This window comes from Lynx rufus, unplaced genomic scaffold (genome assembly GCF_022079265.1).
Source record: "Lynx rufus isolate CCGP_SWC_20201006 ecotype Redwood Valley unplaced genomic scaffold, mLynRuf1.p SCAF_9, whole genome shotgun sequence".
Lineage (NCBI taxonomy): Eukaryota > Metazoa > Chordata > Mammalia > Carnivora > Felidae > Lynx > Lynx rufus.
Genome location: NW_025814897.1, coordinates 54,464,786 through 54,478,806, shown reverse-complemented (window position 1 = coordinate 54,478,806; position 14,021 = coordinate 54,464,786). Strand labels below are relative to the sequence as shown.

The 14,021-nt window shown below is 46.3% G+C and overlaps 1 protein-coding gene across 1 annotated transcript; it reads right to left on the bottom strand.

The window, feature by feature from the left end:
* Positions 1-4,026: 4,026 nt before the first annotated feature.
* On the bottom strand, positions 4,027-10,543 carry KCTD14 (potassium channel tetramerization domain containing 14). Its single transcript, XM_047071975.1, has 2 exons — positions 10,475-10,543; positions 4,027-4,797 (listed from the first exon to the last, which is right to left on the bottom strand). Exons 1-2 carry the CDS (start codon positions 10,541-10,543, stop codon positions 4,129-4,131), a joined length of 738 nt encoding a protein of 245 aa, XP_046927931.1. The 3' UTR covers positions 4,027-4,128.
* Between the last annotated feature and the right edge of the window lie 3,478 nt (positions 10,544-14,021).

Here is a 14,021-nt window from a genome sequence, read left to right as displayed (position 1 = left end):
GAAGAACACGGAGCTTAGGAAACCCTCAATCTTAAAAGAGGAATGCTAGCAAACCTGCCCTCTGGAGAGAGACTTTATCATACTGGTCAGAAAACAAATCTGCCTTCCAACTCAGTGGGAGACATTTTTTTTTAAATCATCCTGAGATAGCTCCAGGACTGGACGGTGATACCAGCTTCATTAACTTTATTACTATTATTTATTTATACTTGCGTAATGTAAGTATATCTCCTTACCCCTAAGAAGTTTTGCAAACATCATCAAAGGTGTCAATGCCATTTGCTTAGAAATGTCAGTGTTGCTTCCAACAGTTTGTTATAGAGCAGTCTAGCTAACTGATTTACAGTGCAATCAACCTATCACCAAGAAGTGTCTAGTTTCCTCACTCTCTCCCTCCCCAGGAATAATACTGTATCAGGAGCTCAGTGTTGGTATCTGCTGTTGGACATCCATCAGGAGCCAGACTGGCTTTGGTAAGAGGAAATCTATATTGTAGAGCCCATTCATAGCCATCATGGCCACCTTTTTCATGATTCTATTTAGCAAGCACTTGGGAGCTGGAAAAAGAGGCTGACTGACATCCAGAGGTTAGATGGTCGAGTCCATTTATTTTTTGAGAGCCTCTTCTAGAATGGGTGCCCTCTAGTGGCCATTTTTAAGAAACACAAATATTTTCCGCACTCGAAGAGGTCCTTCCACACACGGACTCCCCAGGCTTTGTTATCATGGATCTTTCATTCTAGTACTTCCCAAGTCTTTGGACAACCAGGAAGGGGCTTGGGCATGCAGTACCTAGGGGTCAGATTTCGAGGACACTGAACAGAGCAGAAATGGATGGGGAGGGGAGTAGGAGAGGATGGGATAATAAGTAGAGGATTAAAAAAAAAAAAAAAAAAAAAGTCCTCTAGGAGAACAATGTAGACCTGAAAACCAGGCTAGAGCTATGTACTAGGGTGCCTCCATGAGGGCAATCTCACAGGGTTCAGTCTTTATGTTTTCCTTCGGATCATAATGACAGTTATATTTACCATTCAGTTTTAAGTTTTCCTCCTCTGACTCTAATTTTCTTTAGTTAATCCCAATAGATCAGAAAAGTATCATATACCCCTACATATGGCCAGAGATCATTTTTTGAACATTATTAATGTGCTTTACTATTTTGCTTCTCCTGTTAGGAAACAAGAAAGGGGGAGATGGTATTATTGGGTAGGCAACTAAGAGTTTCCACTTAATTTATGTACTTTTAATTAATATATTTTTGGATATTTCTTTTTTTCATAGTCCTATAAACCCCACCACCATAAATCCTTCTTTGGAGCACAAATTAAATTAAATTGCATTGAATTAAATGAGTATTCTCCTCCCCAATAATTTTAAGCCTCTATAAATATAATTTTAATCGCTGTATAACATTGCATTATATAGATGTAATACAATACACTTGACTTATTTCCCATTGTTTTGCTTTTACAATTTAAGTGGGATAAAAATAGTATGTTATCTTAACTGTATTATGGATTGGGATTGGGGAGGGAATGTTGAAATTGCCTTTGTTTAATAAAATAATTTGGTAAATCGTTCAGGAAGAGAGTGAGATCCTATGGGCATGCATGCAGGCTACAGCCAAAGCAATAAAAGAGGCAGCTAAACTGGAACGTGGTCTTCTCCTGGTAAATGACAAGAACACAAGAGGGCTGATGGAAACTTGGCATGCTTCTAAAGCCTGAATTTGGGATTGGCACAGTCACTTCCATGCATATTCCCTTGGCCAGATTAGGTCATGAAGCCAAGCATGAAGTCAGTGGGGTGGGAAGATTACTCCCACCTACAGAGAAGCATGGCAAGAACAGGGAGGGAAGAAAAAATAGGAAACAAACACAATCTACTAGTGAAAAGTTCCTAGTGATGGGGGTGACTGAGACTTTTTAAGAACAGATGTGTCGAATACTCTCAGTTTGAAGTTATTTGCATTTCTGTCTTGTAAACTACCTCCATTTTATTTGCCTGCATTCGCCACAGTCTGCTACGTTCACAAATAGCTTGTGGAAGCAGCATTTGTAAAAATTAAGAAAAAGGTAGGAGTGTTCAACCTGGGTGAGCATCGTGTAGAACAGCAACAACAAGCTGAAGACATCTAGATGATCCATGAATCCAGCAGAAGCAGAGAACCAGAACTGACCATAAGAAAACAAACCCTCCGGGAATATGCAATATGTCCTTCAGGAGGACATTGACCTTTTCAGAATTCACAAAATTGAGATTTTAAGCAATCCTATTTAGTTCTTATGGAAAAGAGTATCTCCTGGGAATCTAATCTCATAAATGAGACCAAAGAGTATAAACTTTTTTTTCAGGTTCTTGATAAATAATGAAATGGTTCATGATAAAAAGTTCAAATATTCAGGATTTTTCCACTTAAAATTGTCAGCCATATTAAATACCAAAAGGAAAACATGGGGAAATTTTTGAAAATAAGAAAAAATGACCATTCTGGGCAATTATGTTTAAATTTAAACTCCCTGATAGTAGTAACTCCTTAAACCCTGAAAATTAACCTTGATCTTGAGGACAGACGGTCACCCTAGCAGGCAGGAGAGGAAGGGGGTCGTCTCTCCCAGACTTGGACTTGGAGAAGGTTGAATGTCTACCCATGTCCTCCTTAGAGTTCCGTTACTGTCAGGTTGAGAAGCAGAGCCTGAAACAGAGACTCTGTGCAAGTGGTATATTGGGGATGTGCTCTCAGGGGAAAGGGAGTGAGAGAAGTAGGATACAGCAGAAGAAGAATCCTAATTAAGAACGTGGCGTCAAGGGGCGCCTGGGTGGCTCAGTCGGTTAAGCGTCCGACTTCGGCTCAGGTCATGATCTCACAATTTGTGAGTTAGAGCCCCGCATCAGGCTCTGTGCTGACAGCTCACAGCCTGGAGCCTGCTTCAGAGTCTGTGTCTCCCCTTCTCTCTGCCCCTCCCATGCTCATGCTCTGTTTCTCAATAATAAATAAATGTTAAAAACAAACAAACAGAATGTGGCCTCAAATGAGGACTGACTTCACCTGATCCCACAAGAAGGCCCAGAACAGGAACTGCACCAGAATTGATTCTTCCTTTGAGGTAAGGGCTCAGTCTTCTCTATCTCTACACAAGCAAGATGGCAATTCTTTTCCAGAGCAGATCTCAAAATTAGGGTGCATCAGAATCACCTGGAGGGCTTATTAAAGCAGACTGTTGGGCCAACTCTGTTTCTGATTCAGTAGGTCTGAGGTGGGGCCCAGAGAATTTGTATTTCTAAGAAGCTCCCAGGTATTGCTGATGCTGCTGGTCTAGGGACCACACTTTTGAGAATCACTGCTCTAGAGAAAACAGCTGTGAAGCTGCAGCAGTCAACACAGCATTTGGAAAAGGGAGATCTGAGTGGTGTCTACCATAGGTATGAACTTGGCATCTTCCTCGTGAAGGCACATAACAGGGCTAAAGGATTAGACCACAAACTGAGGCTGAGTAGATTGTATTTTCAGATCATATTATCTAGGTCAGTGGTATCCTGTTATTTTCCTGTTATCATCCCACATCTCCAGCCAAAGCATTGTCGAAACATTCCAACTCACCTCAGCCTTGTTCTGGACTTGATGGGAAGCATCTGGCAGGTAGGTGAGGCTTTAAAGGGGAAGCAGCTGCACCTCACGAGGCAAGCACAGTGGAGTCAGTTGCAGTGAGCACAAAATTCTCAGCAGGGGGATAGACAATTATTAGGGGGCCAGCCTCCTAGACCACCTTAGAAACTGTTTGATGTTTGTTTATGAAATTAAAGGAAGATGGCTTTTTAAAAACTTTTTTTTAATGTTTATTTATTTTTGAGAGAGAGAGAGAGAGAGACAGAGCACCAGCAGGGGAGGGGCAAAAAGAGAGGGAGACACAGAATCTGAAGCAGGCTCCAGGCTCTGAGCTGTCCACACAGAGCCCGAAGGGGGGCTTGAAACTCATGGACTGTGAGATCATGACCTGAGCTCAAGTCCGACGCTTAGCGACCGTGCCACCGAGGCTCCCCTGGAAGATGGTTTTTGAAGGCAACTTTCAATTTCATAAGTCCCACCAGAACCCATAACACACTGCCTCTGCCCCTGGCCCCTGGGGATCACCACCAGATGAAGAGGAATGTATAAAAGTAATTGAAATACTTGGCCCGTAATGTTCTCTCGGAGTAGTGTTCATAGTATACCTGGTACCCCTGGGCTGCAATGTCCATCTTCACGCAGTCCAGGAGGTCCTTGACCTGCGGGGCTGCCTTCCAAGGTCCAAACTTGACAACTGACTTCTTTTCAAACTCGAAGACGCGCAGGGCCTCTGCGCACTGGGCTGCCTCTTCTTCAGTGCGCACCACGCACACCAGCACTGTGGAGCTGCGTGCCGCCACGGCCTCGGCGCGTGCCAAGCGCACCATGAGCTCCAGGTTCTCGCTGTAGGCGGGCACCCGCAGCAGGAACTGCTTCCGAGCCACCTGCTCACCAAAGATCTGCGGCGTATCCTCCAAGAGCTTGACCAAAGGCTTGATTTCGTAAAACTGCGCCTCACGGTACACCTCCAGGATGTGCTGTGTGGGCAGCTGCTCGCTGCGCAGGTAGTCCAGGACGGGTCCGAAATAAGTGCCGGGACGATCGATGAAGAAGCGGCCTTCTGCATCCAGGCAGGCCTTAGTGGAGCTGGAGAACATCTCTGCCAGCTTTGAACCCGGGACTTTTCTCAGGGTGCTCACGGTGGTGGTGTACAACTCGCCTCCTACGTTAAGCTCCACGACGGGAGATACCTGAGGGCACAAGAGGCAGAGTGAAACCAACAGCGCCACCTCCAGGGAGCTCGTGGCTTATTTTCATCGACAGAATACTAAAGGATATTAGTCCAAGACGCCGCTAGGGAAGCAAGTCCCAGTGACAATGCTCACAAAGTCTGTGGCCTTGGGCAAGGCTTTTTTCCTCCCTGGGCCCATTTCCTCATTTCTAAAATGGGGATATGGAGGTGTTGTGAAGTCAGAAGTTCCCAAGGTTCCCAAGGCTCAGATCTAAGATTATAGCCTCAGAGAGGCTAAGAAACCATACATGTATTCATTGCATACAGGAAGCATTTCTTGGGTACTTACTACATGTCCACACCCCATAGTGGGCGTTGGGGATACAAATTCTTTTATTTATTTTTTATTTTAGAGAGAGAGAGTTCACGAGTGAGGGAGAGGGGCAGTGGGAGAGAAAGAGAATCCCAAGCAGGCTCCATGCTCAGCATGGAGCCCAACGCAGGGCTCGTTCCCATGACCTGAGCTGAAATCAAGAGTCAACACTCAACAGACTGAGCCACCCAGGCGCCACCCAGGGAATAAAAAATCTTATTTAATGTAGGTCAGAAGTTCCTATTAGCGGTTGGCATGACTTTGATTAATTAACTAAGGGAATTTGTTTGATAGATGTGTTTCAGAATGTGGGCCGGTGGGGGTTAAATAACAGGAATATTCTTGGTGCTGAAAAGGTCAGTAACACTGGATACAATGGCTATAAAATTGCCTCATAAACTGTAAAGTGTGGTGTCAATGGAAGTTAGGTTTAGCTGGTCAGTGGAATTTTAGAGGCCTCTTCTCAATGCCAAACCTTGAGATGGGCACTAAGGATGTGGTTAAGATGCACAGGGTACCTGCCTCGGGATGCCCACAGGCAAGCACAGAGGGGGACGTGGAAACAGAGACAGGATGCGTTTAGGGAATACTAAGTGCTGCCAACAGACCTAACAAAAATACCAGATTATTATATGTGAGGTGATACACTAATTGTTATCCTTACAAACCAGCTTCCTGAATAACTCTGCTTATTTAAAATTCATTCACTCAGGGCACCTGGGTCGCTCAGTTGGTTAAGCCTCCAACTTCGGCTCAGGTCATGATCTCACGGTTCATGGGTTTAAGCCCCACATCGGGCTCTGTGCTCACAGCTCGGATCCCCTGTCCCCTCTCTCTGCCCCTCCCCCACTGGCGCATGCCCTCACGTGTATGCACACACAGGTATGTGTGTTCTCTCTCTCAAAAATAAGTAAACATTAGGGGCGCCTGGGTGGCTCAGTCGGTTAAGCGGCGGCTTTGGCTCAGGTCATGATCTCGCGGTCCGTGAGTTCGAGCCCCGCGTCGGGCTCTGTGCTGACAGCTCAGAGCCTGGAGCCTGTTTCGGATTCTGTGTCTCCCTCTCTCTGACCCTCCCCCGTTCATGCTCTGTCTCTCTCTGTCTCAAAAATAAATAAACGTTAAAAAAAAAAATAAAAAAAATAAGTAAACATTAAAAATAATAATAATAAAAAAATACAGGGCTCCTGGATGGCTCAGTCAGTTAAGCATCCAACTCTTGTTTTCGGCTCAGGTCATGATCTCATGGTTTGTGAGTCTGAGCCCTGAGTCTGGCTCTGCAATGATGGTGCTTGGGATTGTCTCTCTCTCCCTCTCTCTGCCCCTCCCTCATTCTCACTCTCTCTCTCTCTCTCTCTCTCTCAAAATAAATAAATAAATGTAAAAAAATAATAAAATTAAATTCACACACTTGGTCACTAAAATACAGATGTGCCAGATACCTGGTGCACAGTGAGGAACAAGCAGGACAGTCTCTCCCCTCATAGTCTAGTGACTGTGCAAAGTGCTTTACATTCAATTCCTAACTCAAGTCTTCACAGTGCTCCTGTGAAGAATGCATTAAATCCCCATTTTACAGATGAAGAAATTCAGAATTAAGGAGCTGAAGCAAATTGCCTAAATCAACTTGCTATTAAGTGATGATCTCAGAACTTAAACTCAGGGCCAATTTACCCCAAAGCATGTGCTCTTAGTCATTACATCAATTAGTGTTCAACCTTTAAATACCTCCACTCTTCACTCCCTTAATTACTCAGTCATTCGAAAAAGGTAGAGGGGGCCCTGGGTGGCTCAGTCTGTTGAGCAACCAAGTCTTGATTTCAGCTCAGGTTATGATCTCATGGTTCATGCGTTTGAGCCCCACATTGGGCTCTGCGTTGACAGTGCCCAGCCTGCTTGGGATTCTCTCTCTCAGCCTCTCTCTGTTCCTCCCCTGCTTGTGCTGTCTCTCAAAATAAATAAATAAGCTTAAAAAAATAAAAAAGGTAGAGAGGACCTCTTACATTCAAGCCTCCTCCTGAGCAGATGAATAGGACACAGTCCCCGCCCTCGAGGAGTTCACAGAGGAGAGAGGGAAACAGACTGCTGAAATGTGCAGGTGCTGAGAGGGGAGACTCAAAGGCTCTCCGCGTGGATGTGCGCTGGAGGTTGTCAGGGAAGGTTTCCTAGGCGGTGTGATGCTGCAGCCGCAGAAAAGATGGGTGCAGCGTCAGAGGGAAAGCTGCATTTCCACCCAGAGATTGTGCCACAGGTCTTTGCGGAGCCAGGAGTAGTGACAGGATTCAGGAATGTCCTTGGTTCTCATTTAGGTGTGACTTCATCCTCAACTTGTCTGTGGGCTCTACCCCTAAGATTAAAGTACTGGACTAAAGAGAGCCAGAGGCAGCCAAACTAATGGGGGAAAGAACTGAGTTGCCATGGCAACAGCTCTTACCAGGGGACAGCTTTGCCGGCTGGAGTGGAGAAGGGAGACGGAGTGGATGCAGTCTGACAGCAGCCAAACAATACAGCCAGGAGAAAAATAAACCCAGAACCTGTGACTTCCTCTTTCTCCCATAAACCTCAAGGCCCCTTGGCAAGGATGTTTGGTTAACCCTGAGGTGGCTCTGTGAAGCAGGCAGTTAAACGCAAAGTTGCAGACTTTAACCCTTGAATGGATCCATGTGCTTCATCACTCCTGTACCACTGAAAGCTCACAGGTGCTCTGGAGGTCCCCCTATGAGGTCAGAAAGATGGGTCACATAGCCGGGAAGTGAAGTCAGAGCTGCAATCAAACCCCTGTAAGTCTGACTCCAGTACAGAATGGGTGTCCTACTCCTCCCGACATCCAGTCCCACTGCTGCCAGTAATTAGCGATGTGCCTGGGGCAGCTCACTTTCTTCTGTGGGCCTAAGCCTAGTCATCTATGAAATAGGGAGGGAAAATGGACGAAGAGAACTCTAAGCCTCTCCAGCTCTGAAAGTCTAATGAGTCCAATCACTTCAAATGTTGTTTCTGAAGCTCATTTCCAGATGCTTCACAAAACAGCTTCCTGCCCTGATATCCTCAGCCCCGTTTGTTTACCAAATAAGACCTCAGTCTTGTTCCCGAACTTCTTAGTTCTGTCCCTTGTTTCCCTCCTTTTTTCCCCAAAATCTCCCAGTTTCTTTGGAAATCCAAGACCTCCTACCTCATCCACAAATACTACAGTATGTTTCTAGCAGATAAAGACTTCTTTTCCGCCCCTCTTCTGGACCATCTGCCCATTTTTGTGGCCCCTCTGCCCCACCTTTTCTACCAATCACCCTGAAGGAGCATTCCCGGGTAAGAAAGCCAGTCTCAGGCTCTGTGCGCATGGGCTGGGGAAACACAGTCTTTAGGAGCCCTTGCTCCAGAGCTGGCCCTCCCTAAGGGCACTGGGACGAATCAGACAGACCTAGCTTTCACCCAGTTGTAGTCTAAAGGGTCCCTACACACCTGCAAAACCCCCTGCCAAACATTCATACATTTCCTAAGGTCACCCTTAGTAGAGTCAATGGAGGGATATCTCCATTCACATGTCCCCCAAGTCCCTCAAATCTCTCCCCACTCCACAACCTTGACCTTTTCCATTGTCCCCCATCTCAATCATCTGAGCCAGAAATCCAGGTTGTAATCTAGCAGTCTGCTCCAGTCCTTAACCTCTTCCCACACAAATAATCAGTAACCAAGTCCTGGTGATTCTAAATCCTGGTCAATTCCACGGCCCTCTGCCCCCTTGATTGCCCTCCCCCAATCCAATCTCTAGCACCAGAGCAACTTTTCTGAAATGCAAATCTGATCTGGTTAATCTGCATTAAACACTTGGGTGAGGGGCACCTGGGTGACTCAATCCATTGAACATCAGAGTCTTAATTTAGCCTCAGGTCATGATCCCAGGGTCCGTGGGATCTAGCTCTGAGACAGGTTCCATGCTCAGCGTGGAGCCTGCTCGACATTCTCTCTCTCTCTTTCTCTCTCTGCCCCTCTCCTCTGCTCTTTCTTTCTAATAAAAAATTAAAAAGTAAAAAATAAATAAAACAAACCCTTGGGTAACCTTGCATTCCCTTCCAGATAAACTCTAGACTCTTTCATGAGGTTTACAAGGCCCTTTGCAGCCCTGGCAATCAGCTACCAGAACCTCTCTCCCCCACCCATCCAGAACAGGCTGGTCCCCACGGCCCCCAAGACTTCACTCATTTGCCGCCCACATTCCCTTTACTTAGCCCACTCATCCTTCAAGTTAATTGCTCCAGGAATCTTTCTAGATGGGTTGTCTCCTTGTGATCCTACAGGGCCCTGTACTTCTGTCGTCATGGTAGTTAACTCTTATAATTCCCTTTGTTCATCTGTATTCCCAATTAAGCTGCAAGGTTCCTAAGAGCTGACTATCCCAGATTCATCTTTATGTCACCAGTACCTGTTACAGGGCTCAGCACACCAGGATGCTCGATAAATGGCTGTTCAATTGACTGGAGCTTACCTGCTGCACTGATTTATAAGAGTGCCTGGTATTCTGATAAAAGCCAATCTTCCCCTACCTGGCATCATGCCCCGTGCTGGCTCCCCCTCTTGCTCAGTAATTCATGCAGACATTTATTGAGCACCTAGGGCGGCCCTACCACTGAGCTGGTGACTGTGTCAACCAGTGATGTCACCATTGCCCTATGGGAAAGAGCCACAGTCTCCCCACTGCTGGGTCTGCTTTGTCTTCCTACAAGTTTTCAGGATGGCACCTAGCCACCGGAGATTAGAATGTTCTGCTCCTGAAGTGCGCTGGGCCTTTTCCTGATCCCACCCCCACCCCTTCTCCTCCCCAGCAAACTCCCCTCAACCAAGCCCTGGGAGGAGGCAGGCAATCTGGAGGACTTAAGATCCAGCCACTGGGCAGGGGCAGGCTGGAGAGGATGGGTATGTGGTGGGTAAGGCCGCCTTTAGTTGGGTCGTCTGCTCCCAAACACGGGAGGAGGAAGGGCAAAGGAAGAGAGGTGCACTAGGACGAGCCTGGAGACCAAGAGGAGACACGCAGAAAACAGCCAAAAACAAAGACTGAGCACAGAAGACCAACAAAAGCACCCACTCAGGAAAGAGGTCAAAGAGGAGCGGCTGGACTGAGCCGGAAGGGGACGGGCACCTTGCGCCTAAAGAGAGCGATCAAAGCCAGAACCAGCTAGAAGAGAAGAGCGTGAGCCAGAGGCCCGCCAGAAGCAAGGGAACTCAGACCCCGACAAAGGGGCGCACGGGGGGTCACTGGAAGGAGCGAAAGAAGGCAGAGGCGCGGGGACAGGGGAATAAGCCGTCCTCCCACCCGCCCCTGCTGCGCACTCACCACCGGCGGGCCCGCAGGGGGCGAGGCCCGGTGGAGCCGCAGGGAGCGGGGCCCCGAGGGAAGGCTCATCTTCCCGTTCCCGCAGGCAGCTGGGCGCCCAGCCCTGCCACGTGCCAGGTACTTGTGGCTGGCTGGCGGAAGTGCACCTTTGCTCCACGCCCCCCAGGTGGGGCAAAGTGCGTCCAGGGTGTGGTTAGAGCCTGGGGTTGACTTGGGCTCCGACAGGCTTGCCGTGAGTCCCTAGTCTGGTCACTGACCCTCTGTGGGAGGGGCTTCCCAGACAGCCAAACGGGGGAGGCGGAGGGAACTGACATTGACAGCAGGAGACTTTCTACTCCCTACAATCCTACGGTGGTGAAGGATAAACAACACCTATTTTACAAACGAGGAAAGTGGGCTCCAAGAGATGCTGGTGGCCAGTGTGGGATATTCATCCACTTCAGATCAGCTGCTAAAAGTGCAAAGCATGACCAACGATGAAAAGAGCTAAAATAACTGTTGTGTGAGTTATTTTGCTTGTTAAAACAAACCCCTAAGGGGCCGGGGCGTAACTCCTCACTCCTAAAGTATGGTCTGTGCATGCATAGTGACTTTCTTCCAAAGAGGATAGTGTGCAAAGGAAAAAAAGAGAAAACTGATAAACCCTATTTCAGCCAGGTAATCAAGGTCAACATCAAGACTCATATTTTGATGACAGTAAGTACCCTTGATGTGATGTGATGGAAATAGCACTTTATCTCTGTGATCGTCTGCTCAACCCCATAATCCCAATCTAATCATGAAACAAAACAAAACAAAACATCAAACAAATTCCGGGGCACCTGGGTAGCTCAGATGGTTAAGCAACCGACTTAGGCTCAGGTCATGATCTCACAGCTGGTGGGTTCGAGCTTCACATCAGGCTCTGCACTAACAGTGCCTGGGATTGTCTCTCTCCCTCTCTCTGCCCCGCCCTGCTTGCTCTCTCTCTCTCTCAAAATAAATAAATAAACTTAAAAAAATTCCAATAGAGGGGCATCCCATGACATACCTGACCAATAATTCTCAAAACAAGAATTGTCATTAAAAACAAGGAAAATCTGAGAAATTGTCACAACCAAGAAACATGGCAACTAAATGTAATGTAATGTGGAATTCTAGATGGGATCCTGGAAAAGAAAATAGACATTAGGTAAAAACTGAGGAAATATGAATAAGCCATTGGCTTTAGTTAATAATAGTGTATCAGTGTTGGCTCATTAACAGTAACAAGTGTACCATACAAATGAAATATGTTAAGAATAGGGGAAGGGATGCCTGGCTGGCTCAGTCCGTAGAGCATGCAACTCTTGATCTTGGGCCTGTAGATTTGAGCCCCATGTTGGGTGTAGAGATTACTTAAAAATGGAAGCTTAAAAAAAAAATAGAGGAAACTGAGTGTGCTTCTTCTCAGTTTCTCTGCACATCTAAAACTGTTCTAAAAAATAAAGTAAAAAAGATTGACTCAGTAACATACAACCACTATGGAAAACAGTACAGAGTTCATAATCTTTGTGTTGGTGGAAGGTCTTGCCCCAATACTGATGGCTGCTGACTGGTCAGGGTGGTGGTTGCTGAAGCCTGGCGTGGCTTTGGCAATGTCTTAAAATAAAACAACAATGAAGTTGCCATATCCATTGACCCTTCCTTTCATGAATGATTTCTCTGTAGCATGCAATGCTGTTCCATAGCATTTTACCCTCAGAACTTTTTTCAGAATTGGGATCAATCCTCTCAAACACTGTAGCTGTTTTAACAACTAAGTTTCTATAATTTTCTACATTTGTCGTTGTCATTTCAACAATCTTCACAGCATCTTCACCAGCAGTAGATTCCACCTCGAGAAACCAACTGCGTTGCTCATCCACAAGAAGTAACTCCTCATCCATTCAAGTTTTATCCTGAGATTACAGCAAGTCGGGCACACCCTCAAGCTCTACTTCTAATTCTAGTTCTTTTGTGGTTTCCACCAGATCTGCAGTAACTTTCCTCCGCGGAGGTCTTGAATCCCTCAAATTTACCTACGACAGCTGGAATCAACTTTTTTTTTTTTCCCAAGTTTTATTTATTTTTGAGAGAGAGAGCATGAGTTGGGGAGAGGCAGAGAGAGAGGGAGACACAGAATCTGAAGCAGGCTCCAGGCTCCGAGCTATCAGCACAGAGCCCGATGCAGGGCTCAAACTCACAGACCTTGAGATCATGACCTGAGCTGAAGTCAGACACCCAACCGACTGAGCCACCCAGGCGCCCCTGGAATCAACATCTAAACTCCTGTTCATGTTGAAATTGTGACCTCTTCCTATGAATCATGAATGTTCTTCATGGCATCTAGAATGGTGAATCCTTTCCAAAAGATTTTCAAATGACTTTGCCCAGATCCATCAGAGGAATCACTCTCTATGGCAGCTATAGCCTTATGAAATGTATTTATTTCCTTTTTTTTTTTGAAAAATTTTTTAAAAGATTTTTTTTTAGGGGCGCCTGGGTGGCGCAGTCGGTTAAGCGTCCGACTTCAGCCAGGTCACGATCTCGCGGTCCGTGAGTTCGAGCCCCGCGTCGGGCTCTGGGCTGATTGCTCAGAGCCTGGAGCCTGTTTCCGATTCTGTGTCTCCCTCTCTCTCTGACCCTCCCCAATTCATGCTCTGTCTCTCTCTGTCCCAAAAATAAATAAAAACGTTGGAGAAAAAAAAAATTTAAAAAAGATTTTTTTTAATTTTTAAGTAATCTCTAGTCCTAACCTGGGGCTTGAGAACTTAAACCTCAGGAACCCGCCTCTGCTAGCTTCAAACTTTTCTTCCGCAGCTTCCTCACCTCTCTCAGGCTTTGTAGAATTGAAGAGAGTTAGGGCCTTGCTCTGGATTAGGCTTTGGTGTGAGGGAATGTTGTGGCTGGTTTGATTTCTATCCAGACCACCCAAACTTTCCCCACGTTGCAATAAGTCTGTTTCCTTTCATACCATTCGTGTGTTCACTGGAATAGCACTTTTAAGTTCCTTCAAGAAATTTTTCTTGGTATACACACCTTGGTTGTTGGGTGTAAGAAACCTAGCTTTTGGCCTGTCTCAGTTTTCGACAAGCTTTCTTCATGAAACTTAATCATTTCTAGCTTTGATTTAAAGTGAGAAATGTGTGGGGCACCTGGGTGGCTCAGTCGGTAAAGCAGCCGACTTCAGCTCGGGTCATGATCTCACGGTTCGTGAGTTCGAACCCTGCATCGGGCCCTTTGCTGACAGCTCAGAGCCTGGAGCCTGCTTCAGATTCTCTCTCTCTCTCTCTCTCTCTCTCTCTCTCTCTCTGACCCTCCCCTGCTCACACTCCGTCTCTGTCTCTGTCTCTCTCTCAAGAATAAATAAAAAACATTAAAAATAAATAAAGTGAGAAATGTGTAATTCTTCCTTTGACTTGAACAACTAGAGGCCAGTATAGGGTTATTCACTGGCCTAATTTCAATGCTGTTGTGTCTCAGGGAATCGGGAGGCCCAAGGAGAGGGAGAGAGAGGGGGGAATGGCTGGTCAGTGGAGCAGTCAGA

Excerpts from the sequence above, each read along its gene's own strand:
- KCTD14 (XM_047071975.1), bottom strand. The coding sequence starts at position 10,543 with ATGAGCCTTCCCTCGGGGCCCCGCTCCCTGCGGCTCCACCGGGCCTCG. Across the intron at positions 4,798-10,474 it reads CCCCTGCGGGCCCGCCGGTG|GTATCTCCCGTCGTGGAGCT; the intron begins GTGAGTGCGCAG and ends TTGTGCCCTCAG.